Raw genomic sequence first — 12,062 nt, 5'->3', positions numbered from 1 at the left:
ACTCCTATTGTCACCAACTGGAAGAAATAGATGCATCAGAGGATAAAGAAGTAGATCCCACCTTGTACAGACAGCTCATTGGGTCGCTTATGTATCTGGTCAACACTAGACCAGACATTTGTTTTGTGGTTAACACTCTTAGTCAGTTCATGGGTGGAACCGAAAAGAGTGCATGGGGCAGTAACTAGACACATACTTAGGTATGTACGAGGAATAGTCGGATATGGGTTGAAGTACTCAAGAGGAGAGGATGTCAGCGTGAATGGGTTCGCCGATGCAAATTGGGTAGGAATTCAGTAGACCGAAAAAGTACCTCTAGTACTACTTCATTGTTGGATCAGGAATGATATCCCTGGTTCAGCAAGAAGTAGAAATCGGTAGCACTGAGTTCAGCAAAAGTAGAATATATGGCAGCGAGCACAACTACGTGCGAAGCAATATGGCTTGGAAAATTGATTGTGAGCCTATTCAGGAAAAGGATGGAGGTGACCAAAGTTTACTGCGATAATCAGAGTTGCATCAAACTCTCTAAGAATCCAGTATTTCATGATCGAATGAAACGTATAGATATGTGTTGTCACTTTTTAGACACTGTGTTCAGCGTGGGGCAGTACAGCTACAGTGTGTTCCCACAAGAGAGCAGGTGGTCGATATACTCACAAAGGCTCTCGGAAGAGCTAAGTTTACTCAGTTCAGAGAGCAGTTGGGTATGATTGAAAATTTGTTTCAGTAGCAGGAGCAGGATGCAGTGCAGATGCAGTGTTGGGTGACAGGACCAGCAACAGCACGGATGCAGAGGGAGTTGCAGTACAGATGTAGCATTGACAGTAGCAGTGTCAAAGGCAGCAATACAGTAGCAGCAGCAGTGCAATAGTTGATGGACAGCATGTCAGGCATCAACAGCGCAGAGACGATGCTTCAGAGTCAGAGCAGTATGCAGAGAGGCAGTATATTGCTAGAGCACATTCCTCGCTAAGAGGGAGTGTTGATTTGGGGTAGCATCGGATGTGCTCTAAGCCTCAAACTTTGCAGGAGGCTTGGGCACAAGTATTCCAAAGAACCCAGAAAACGTTTTGGTAAATTCCACCCATAAGTGATTTTATTAAAATAATTATTATTTTTAATGGGGTTCCTAAGTCTAAACTTAGGAAAATTAAAATATTAATGGGCATTAATCTAATCAGGGGTGAAACTTCTAGAAAGAGCCATGGATCAAGTCAAAACGATTTGAGCCTTTGATTATGTTTTAATCTAGGTCGTTGATTGCTCAACAGGAAGATATAAGAAGGAACTTGAAGGTCATTTGGAAAACACACCAGGCAGATACTCAGCTGCCCAAGAGAAATCAATTTTCTCACTGGTCGAAGTTCGGCAAGAGAAAATCGATTCAGAGGGAATGTTGCAGGTGGAGGAGAGAGAGGGGGGTCAGCATCAGTCGGGGAGACAGGGACGACAACACAAAGCAGCAGAAGGAACAATGCTGGGCAGACTGACGTTGGGAGAGGTACCCTGAGTGATGCAGGCATTGCGCAGGCCAGTCCAAAGCCCAGAGAAATTGGCGTTGGGCAAGCCAAGGAGATGCAGAGGGTCAAGGAACCTCTCTCTCGGGTCAAGCACTTGTTCAGGAACGTCTGTAAATATTTCTCAGTTCTATACTGTTGGGTGAAATTTTGTACATGTTGATTTTTGCTGAAAAATAATAAAAGCCCTCATTTGCTGCACCTGTTTTCCCGCATTGAGTTTTTCTGGGACAATTGTTCAAAAATAATTGTGTTATGGTGTTTGTATATGTGTCGGCATTTTTTTTTACATATTTTAATTGTGAAGGTTGCAGTAGAATATGTTTCGATATCTGCCGTAAGAATATAGTAGATAACTTATCTCTGAAGTAATAAGTAGAAGAAGTCATATTAATCACTGCAATAGGATTTCCATTTTAGAAATTTTCACACTTCTTTACAATATGTAACATGCCCAAATGTGTCTTCAATACATGACAATGCTTCAATTGACTTGTAGACTAAATGACAAGCCCCAGAAGCACTCAATAGGTGCTTGACCTAAAAATAAAGTTCCCTTGAGCATGAAACCCATGCCTCGACAATAACAATTATAAATTTATTTTTCTCTTTACATCAAATACATAAAATCATGATTACCTATGTCATTATGAAGACCGAACCTAGTTACATATTTCAACATAATCTATGTAACCATGTCTTCAAATCAGTGTCGAGTGTGACCAAGTGGAACCTCATAGTGAAATGTCTCTAGAGGAGTCTTCACCAATGCCTCCCAAGTCGTTGTTGATTTGAAGTAGCATTGGATGTGTTCTAGCCATGAAAATTGGTGGAGAGGCTAAAGCACATGAGATCTCCAAGACCCAAGAATGGTATGGGGAAATTCTACTCAGTGAAGGAGATATTAAAATAATTAATATTTTTAATGGGTTCGTAAGTCTAAACTTAGGAAAATAAAAATATTAATGAGTATTAATATAAAATTGGGTTAGAAGGTTCTAAATGACATGGATCAAGCCAAATCTAATATTAGTCGTTGATTAGAGATGTAATCTCGGTCATTGAAGACTCAACAGAAAAAGTATAAGAGGAGGCTTGAGGGTTAGTTGGAGATACACCAAAGTGATCAGTCATTGGATTTGCTAGAGGGCGGTTGCTAAGCAAAGTCGAATCAATGATCAGCAGCGAGGGGCAATGAGTAATAGATAGAGAGGCTGAGACAGTGCCAAGAGACGAGCGCAAAGGCAGAGAGCGAGAAGCAGCAGCCAGAGCAGGCCACGCAAAGCCCAACAGAGACAGCGCAAAGGCCAGAGGGACTGCGTCATCCACGCAGAGAGCAGCTGGAGTGACGCAGAGGGTCCCAGAGGCTGCGCAGTGCCTCAGAGGGCTGATGCAGAGGGGTTTGGGGCTGACGCAGAGGCCAGAAGGGCCAGCACAGTGCTTCAGAGTTGCTAGAGAGGGTTTCATGGGATAGGTTTTCTAAATACCTGTTTCCGAATAGAGAGGTATTGCTGCCAGTTATTTTTCTCTGTTGGGTGAGCCAGTTTGGCACCCAGTTGTACTCAAGGAAATACTGCATAATAATAAACCCTCAGAATAGCTGCACTAGTTTTCCTCATTGGGTTTTTCCGGGGACATTTGTCCAAAAATAACGGTGTCACTTGTGTGTTTGTTTTCTTTCAACTGATGATCTGTAGATGTTGAGACTGTATTGTGTTTATTTCGTTATTTATATGTTTTAAATAACTTGTTTGAATTTAACAAGTAGAAGACAGAAGAATACAAATTAAATTTCTAACGGATAGACTTGGAAATTTCAACATGGTATCAAAGCGTGGTTGCAGATAACAGGAAAGCTGAAGGCATCAGCTAACTAGAGCATTTGCAGCAGAATCAATTGTCCCAAGCGACAAAAATTGATCCTTGCAAAAGCGACAGAGGAAGTGTTGACGCAGAGGGACTATGTCATCAATCTAGGCCAAAGAAAGGCCAGAGCAGAGGCTGAGGAGCGTAGAGAGAGGCTCACGCAGAGCCACGCAAAGACCAGGAGGGTTGACGCAGTTGACTGAGAGAGTTGTTTTTGCCAGTGTCGAGATTGCGCAGAGCCTAGAGGCTCAGTCCTTCAATTGTTGGGGCATAGGAAGTTTGCGGGAGCGAAGCTGGTGGGGTACTGTGGTCAAAACAATACCTAACAGGGCAAAACCAAGGTAGGGAGTTGCTACCAAGGCGGATTTCTAGCCAAGGAATCCAAATCAGTGTTGCGGGTGCACAGAAGATCGGAGAGGTTCAACTTGACGATTGGCAGGAGGATTTCCAGAAGGGAAATCAGGACTCAGAGGGAGTCTAGCAGAGAACTTCCAGGCGGGAAGTAGAGAGACTCAGCAGGAGTCGAAAGGAGAACTTCCAGAGGGAAGTAGAGAGACTCGGAGGAGTCGACAGAAGAGCAAAGAGATGGTCGTGAATGGACTGAGGGATCAAGACAGGCTGGACGGGGCGTCCAACTTTGTGGTCTGGAAGGCCAGGATCTTGTCCATTCTAGATAGACATCGCATCAAGGGCTTCGCCTTGAGAACAATGGCTATCCCAGTTGACCCGGTAGCTAATGAGAAGTATGAGGAGGCAATGGCCAAGGCAAAATGCATCATCCTTGATGGGGTCAAGGATCATGTGGTCCAACATATTGCCGAGAAGGAGACGGCAAAGGAAATGTGGGACACCTTGAAGATGTTGTACCAACATACTTCCGTGCAGAGGAAGATGTTACTTGAGAAGTTGAGAATCAACTATGGTCATACCATATGCAGAAGGGGGAGCATATAGATCACTTCCTTGGTCGGTTGAAGGAGATCTGGGACCAACTCACTTCCATAGGGGCCATGCCGAATGAGGAGATGATGGTAAGGACCCGCACTTAACACAATCTCCGAGGAGTGGGAGACATTTGTCCAGAGCACACTGGGCAAGGCGGATCTTCCAGATTGGGAAGAATTGTGGGCGGCTCTTCGTTAAGAGGAGATCAAGCGGTTGAGCAAGGAGGGAAGTAGCAACAAAGGAGTCCATATCAAGAAGGAAGAAGGAAGAGGATGCAGCTCTAGCATCTATGGGAAAGAAGGAGAAGAGGAAGGAAAAGGACCTCTCCAAGGTCAAGTGCTTCCACTATTGTGAACTGGGTCATTATGCGAACCAGTGTCTGAGGAAGAAGAACAAGGAGAGGCGTTTGACTCTAATGCAGCGCCAGCAAAGGCGAAGAAATAAGTCGAGGAGGATGATGATTGTGCCATGAGTGCTCACGTACCTCAAGAGAAGAGGTGGGGAGACATCGAGATGTAGTCAGGAGGACTACAGGCAATGAGGGGCAAGATCCTTGAGGTGCCCAACCTCTCGGATTATACCTTGCTATGGGACCTCCAAAGAGAGAGTAACAGGACTGGCAGATGTCGATAGAGACGGATGCGGACGAATCGGCAGAGAGTGCAGTGCAGGAGTCCCTGGGTAGTGCGAGGCTAGCAGGCGGCAACAATGCGAGAGGCACGAAGAGTGTTGCACCAGTGCAGGATGGCACATAGAGGTGTGCAACAATGCGAGATGCAGGGAGTTGTTGCAGCAACGCAGAGGTCAGTAGAGGGAGCACTTGTTAGCGGCAAAGGGAGCTTCAGCATCGAGAGTGCTTCTAGCCTAACAGGGCTATCAGAAGTTCAGTGGATCAGTTACTTATTTCTCAGTAACTGATTTGCAATGCAGTAGTAGTTGGCAGTAGCACGATGCAGCATGATGAGATGGGGTTGCAGTGCAGATACAGTTTTCGGAGAAAGGACCAGCAACAGAACGGATGCAGAGGGAGCTGTCGTATGGATGCAGCAGTGCAGAGGATGTTGGGTGGGGAGGCCTAGCATCAACACAAGTACAGGTGCCGTGTGATCAGAGTAATGCTCAGTGGGGAGTATTATTAGAGCACAGTCCTCGCTAAGAGGGAGTGTTGATTTGGGGTAGCATCAGATGTGCTCTAGCCATGAAAATTGGTGGAGAGGCTAAAGCACATGAGATCTCCAAGACCCAGAAATGGTTTGGGGAAATTCCACCCAGTGAAAGAGATATTAAAATAATTAATATTTTTAATGGGTTCCTAAGTCTAAACTTTGGAAAATAAAAATATTAATGGGTATTAATATAAAACTGGGTTAGAAGGTTCTAAATGACATGGATCAAGCCAAATCTAATCTTAGCGATTGATTAGAGATGTAATCTCTGTCGTTGAAGACTCAATAGAAAAAGTATAAGAGGAGGCTTGAGGGTCAATTGGAGATACACCAGAGTGATAAGTCATTCGAATTGCTAGAGCGGGGTTGCTAAGCAAAGTCAAATCAGTGATCAGCAGCGAGTACTGGACAGAGAGGCAGAGACAGTGCCAAGAGACCAGCGCAGAGGCAGAGAGCGAGAAGCAGCAACCAGAGCAGGACACGCAAAGCCCAACAGAGATAGCGCAGAGGCCAGACCAGACTGTGTCATCCACGCAGAGAGCAGCTGGGATGACGCAGAGGGTCCCAGAGGATGCGCAGTGCCTTGAAGGGCTAACACAGAGGCCAGAAGGGCCAGCGCAATGCTTCAGAGTTGCTAGAGAGGGTTTCGTGGGATAGGTTTTTGGAATACATGTTTCCGAATAGAGAGGTATTGTTGTCAGTTATTTTTCTCTGTTGGGTGAGTCACTTTGGCACCCAGTTGTACTCAAGGAAATATTGTATAATAATAAACCGTCAGAATAGTTGTGCACCCGTTTTCCCGCATTGGGTTTTTTCGGGGACATTTGTTCAAAAATAACGATGTCACTAGTGAGTTTGTTTTCTTTCAGCTGATGATCTGTAGATGTTGACACTGTATTGTGTTTATTTCGTTATTTATATGTTTTAAATAACTTGTTCGAATTTAACAAGTAGAAGGAAAACCGGAAGAATACAGATTAAATTTCTTACGGATAGACTTAGAAATTTCAACAGTCGCTTCGTGCAGGTTGTGACTACCACTAAACTCCCAAGGGTTTCTTGTTTTGGCAAGAAAGGCCCATGAAAATGCAAAATGACCTATACATTTCAAAGGGTAACAATTTGCATCCAACTAACTTGGAACTTTGTTCTTTCTACAACTCTGAGTAATAAGATTAATCAACATCTTTTTGCAATGAATATGTACACTTGTGTAAGACTTCTATTTAGCATAGCTCTTACATGTTCAAGTATCATTTTATGAAGATCATTAACTTGTGAGATTTCTCCTTACAAGTTTTCTTTTCACTTCACTCCATAATTCCAAGAACAAGGTTCCAGTCATATTTAAAAAGTTTATTTCTAAGTGTTACTAAAATATCATTGCTGGTTTTTCAACAAATTTGCCATTTGTAAGGGTTATACTTTATATACTCAGTAAAATATTGATTTAGGGTGTTTTCCTTGCATTTGTTTTCCATATAGTTTGTTGTTTTGAAACAATTATTGCAGAAATAGAGGGAAATTATCACAAATTTATGAGTTTTTTTGGCATATTTAATCATAAACCTGAAGTTAAACAGCACTGGTTTGAAGAAGAAAGTACAGTTTTTTTAGTATTTTATTACAGATTTGAGGCATTATATTCTTCCAAGAGTTCATAACTGAAGCAGAAACAAACCACACCACCCACCCACCAAAGTTCAAACAACCAATCTAAAAGGCATGTACCAATTTGGAAGTGATAGGAAGTTAAATAAGTGATTCAGACCTACATCCTAATGCTATCTGGATACCTTTGAGTTGTTCAGTGCACATGTATTTCCAGATGATAACAGTATGTATATAATGACATATAGATGTGCTCTTGAAGTGTTAGAACCTACAAAGTCTTACTAACCTGGCGTTTCAGGTGTCGATTGTGTTGATTAGCTTCACTAAGCTTCCTAATAAGCTTCGCTCTAACATTATCTGCTCGCATGGATTCCAACTGCACAGAAAGCAAGCACATTCCATTTCAAAATTAACATACACTTGTAAAGTGAAAACAACAGCAATATATAATTTATCAGCTATTTCAATAAATTACATGTAACTACAGACTTTACAAACGAAGTTATCAGATTAAGACATTACTAGAAACTGTGCTATTGAGAATATCAGAAAATCCTAACAAGATAGTCTCATTTTATAAAATGCCATTTGTGCATATAGAATACAAGTCACCATGTCATCAGAAAAATGTGCAATGCATTTAATCATAAATGCACAAGGGATTCTAATAATCTGAATGAGAAAAGAGTCAATATAATTATTTTGATCTTCATTTATCACTTCATACAGTAGTTTATACCAATGTTGCAAAAATCGTTATCAGGAGTAAATCGGGGAGGGGGAAAAAATCGGAAAAAAAAAGGAAAAAATCGTAAAATACAAAAATATTCATTTTTTTCAATTTTTTTTATATCTAAAGCATCTACAACATAAAATAAACACATTGACACATAAATATGATAAAGAACTAATATATAAGATGTGTAATATCATTTCTAGTGCTACATCACACATAACAGTGAATCATGTCCTGAATAGTAAGTCCTGACTCCTGAGTCCCAACTCAACCTCAAAATATCAACAAAAAATATAATAATATATCTCATATCATGAGCCATAATGTCATATACAATGAAATGAACCAAATAACTAATACCACTGATTTCCTCTGCCCCTCCTGCGAGAAAATGCAATAGCTTTCTGCCGGTGGAGTTGGCAGTGAACTTTGTTGTGCTCTAGAAGCTGAAAAACTTGGAGCTCCAGGAGGTAGACCACGTCCTCTACTGGTGGCAGGGGTAGCCTGGCTAGGTGGTGTCACCTCCTCCTCCTGTTGCTCCTCCTCCTCCCCCTCTACGCCTTCCACTACCTCCTACTCTAACCAATCATCAACAGACTCCATGAGAGGCCTCTCGGCCTCAACCCTCCATGCAGCAGTGGTGTCGATCCCATCCAATGAGACAACCTCCATATCAAGTATCCTCTCAAGTTGCTTCACCCACAATCAAAAATTGTAGTAGACGTAGACCATGTCATTAAGTCGCTGGGTCTCCAACATGTACAAAGACCATAAAATAATAATTATAAAAAAATATATATTATTTAATGAATTCAAAAAATTAATTGGAAATTTGGAATATTTTAAGTTTTAAGTTTACCCTGTTGCGCTTCTTTTTGTGTATTTTTTCAAATACACTCCAGTTGCACTCGCATCCTGAGGAGCTACATGTTTGGCTGAGGATTTGAATGGCAAGCTTTCGCACATGGGGTACTCTGGCACCATAGCGAGTCCACCATGCATCTACAACAAAAATACAAATAAGATAAACATAAGAAAAAAATGAAATTTGGAAGTTGAAGCAAAGTATGAAGTTATGAACTTGAAGAGACATTGAAATTTGAAAATACCTGGCATTGTAGTCTTCTTATCAATTACAACCATCTCAAAACCAAATGTGTCACCTACCATCCTGTATATCTCCATTTCTTTGGAGATTTCTGCATGTTCTGCTGGAGATCGCACCATCCTCTGACTACAGATTAAGAATCCATCCATGATCTCAGCATCAAATAAAAACCCACATGGGTAAGAAAATGGGGAGTTCAGGTAGATCCCTGCAGCATGAATGGGACGATGGAGTGTGTTGTTTCATCGTTCATCAATCACTTCCCATAGGAGGAGTTGTTTTTGAAACCTCTCATCTCCCTTATCATCATAGTAGGCCCGAATGGATTCTTTGGCCCTGTCTGTGGCCATCATACAATAGCCCATTGCGGGCTTCTCACCATCAACTAATCGAACAACCTTTACCAAAGGTTTAGTAACGATGCACACCTTATGCACTCCCGCCCAGAAGTCTTCATTGTGGTATTAAACTAATCTGCATATGGCCTCTCCCTCTGGTTTGTGGCTCATTGTCAAAGCACGCCACTTCTCTGAAAGAAACATTCTCTTCACATCCCACATATAATTCAAGAGGGATTGAAGAGATATGAAACTGGTGGCAAACCGTGTAATGGCGGGGCGCACCAACTCCTTATTGTTGGTGAATTTTCTCATCAAGCTAAGCACAGATGCATGATTATATATAAATTTTGTAATGCTTTTTGATGAGTCAACAATATCTTTGACAAAGAAAATTTTCCTATGTCCTCCAACATCAAATCAATACAATGTGCAACACAAAGTGTCCAAAATAAAGTAAGATGCCTCTCCATAAGCATCCTACTAGCAGCAACATAATTTGCAGCATTGTCCATTATGACTTGGACAACATGTTCTGCACCCACCTCCAAAATAAACACATCCAGCAAATCGCATAATAATTTTGCATCTTTGATATGTGAAAATGCATCAACAGATTTCATAAACATTGTCACCTTGGAACAACTAACCAAGAAATTTATAATGGTTCTCCCCTTTTGGTCGGTCCAACCATCTGACATCATAGTGCATCCTGTTTGTGCCCATGATGCCCTAAACTCCTCCAGTCTTTTGGTGCAATCAACCTTTTCCTCTTGAAGAATGTGGCCTCTAAAGTCATCATAAGAAGGTATTTTGAACCCTGGGCCAATAGTTGCAATAGCATCAATAATAGGATGGAAAATTGGATTATTCCTTGCAACGCTGAAAGGAATAACACTCCAAAGGAGAAACCTGCCCAACAACTTGTCAGCTTGTTCTTTCTCATTTTTTTTAAGCATTGAAGTGATAGATGGTTGTGAACCAAACGTGGTTCTAGGAACAAAAAATGATGAAGCAGCTACAGGGTTGGTTGTAGACATTGATGCTGAAGTAGAACCAGTAAAACTTCCATATTCACCTCCTAACACCTTCTTATATGATACATTCTAATTATTTACATTATGATAAAATTGTCAATTGTCAATGCATAAACTATAAATATCTAAATTTACATCACATTTACTCATGAATAATCACATAATGAAAATAGAAATATCCAAAATCAACCACGAGAAATTTCTAATTTTTTGTCTCGTGCTTGATTGGGAGTCTCCTCCTACATAGTCGAATGACCTTAGTGCTCTTGATTAAATACAAGTTTCATACCCTTGTACCCTACATTCTCTTGATTATTGGGAGTCTCCCCTACATAGAGGGCTTTGTTCTCTCGATTAAATACAGTTCCATACCCTAGTACATGATAAAACCAATGGAAACATTGCAATACCCCCAATCCTGAAATCCTGAAAAACAGATAAGTCTGCTGGATTTTGAGTGAGATCTAAAATTCTATTTTCTCCATATGAAATCCAATGAGGGGAAACCACTCTCAAACATCCTAAGTCATTTCATGGTAATGTTAAAAATTTAAGTAAAAGGATGAAAATGAAAAATAAAGGAGAATATCACTTTTACGTTAAATTACCATGAACTGCATATCAACACTAGGGCAAAATTTCACTTTTATAACTTTAGACAGGCATCTGGAAGCAACTAGAAGTCACTAGGCTAACATAAGAATAGATTAGAAAACAAATAAAAAATAAATAAATAAATAAAAAACACAAGTAAACGCTGAAACGTGGGTCGTACGGGCCTGAAACGCGTTTCAGGCCGTACCAAACGCGTTTCAACGTTTCGTACTCGTTTCCATACGGAAACGCCCTCCTACCCCACGTTTCCTGCAACATAGGTTGTCTGTCACCCTGGCGATAAATTCCTATCGAATCGCGATAATTTCGAAATAATTGCGTTTTTTTGAAGTTATCGCGATTTTTTCACCGTTTTTTTTTAAATTGCGTAGTAATCAGGCGAGTTTATCGGCGATTCGAAAAAGTCGCGATTTTTTGATGTTATCGCAATTTTCGCAACACTGGTTTATACTATATTGTGCTCCTTTCAGCATGAAATAGCAGAACTTGTTCATCTTTGTAGTTATTTGAAATTAGTAATTACTATTACAATGAAAAAAACAACAGGAAAAAATATGAATTGAACAGTTAAATGTTCATATATATATATGCTTTTTCAGCAAGTAAAAAGATGAATGGAACAATTATATCCTTCACAAGGTGAAAACATTATGCTTTGCAATTGTTGTTGCTCTACGAATACAGTAAGGCATGTAAAACAAACATGGGCACCATCTTCAATATTTTTGTTAATTAATCACAGCATATAATTGTAGGAGTGAAGCCGTGAGATTTAGCATTGTGTTCTTCAGTGTTAGGCCATCCACAATTAACATTCAAAGTATTCATATGTTTGCAATCATTCTAACAGGATTTGTAAAGATGACTCATCTAGATCATGACTGAGATTCTCATTGAGTTGTTTAGATGTCAGGCTAAGTAACCGGACTCGTCCTAACCCCCTACGAATCCCGAATCCAACAAATCCGACACGATTTGGTCCGGATTCTTGTCCAAATCATATGACACGTCGTGTCCTTTTCCGACACGTCGAATCCGAGGTCGTGTCACGATTTTCAAAAGCGTGTCGCTATTTTGGGAATCGTGTCCTGTTTCCAGGACTCGCTAAGCTCAGCGC

At 40.9% G+C, this 12,062-nt stretch overlaps 1 protein-coding gene across 1 annotated transcript in view; it reads right to left on the bottom strand.

Annotated features, from left to right (window-relative positions):
* Positions 1 to 12,062, bottom strand: part of LOC149168687 (PROTEIN TARGETING TO STARCH (PTST)) — a 467,761-nt gene that overhangs the window by 356,621 nt on the left and 99,078 nt on the right. Inside the window, exon 4 of the mRNA XM_089428375.1 lies at positions 7,398 to 7,487. Within this exon, the coding sequence (XP_089284501.1) occupies positions 7,398 to 7,487 (90 nt within the window). The remainder of the gene's footprint in view (positions 1 to 7,397; positions 7,488 to 12,062) is intronic.

The sequence above is a fragment of the Pinus tabuliformis genome, chromosome 4_2, assembly GCF_031772625.1.
Source record: "Pinus tabuliformis cultivar Carrire ecotype Pingquan chromosome 4_2, CPIR1, whole genome shotgun sequence".
Lineage (NCBI taxonomy): Eukaryota > Viridiplantae > Streptophyta > Pinopsida > Pinales > Pinaceae > Pinus > Pinus tabuliformis.
This window is presented reverse-complemented; position numbering and strand designations above follow the sequence as displayed.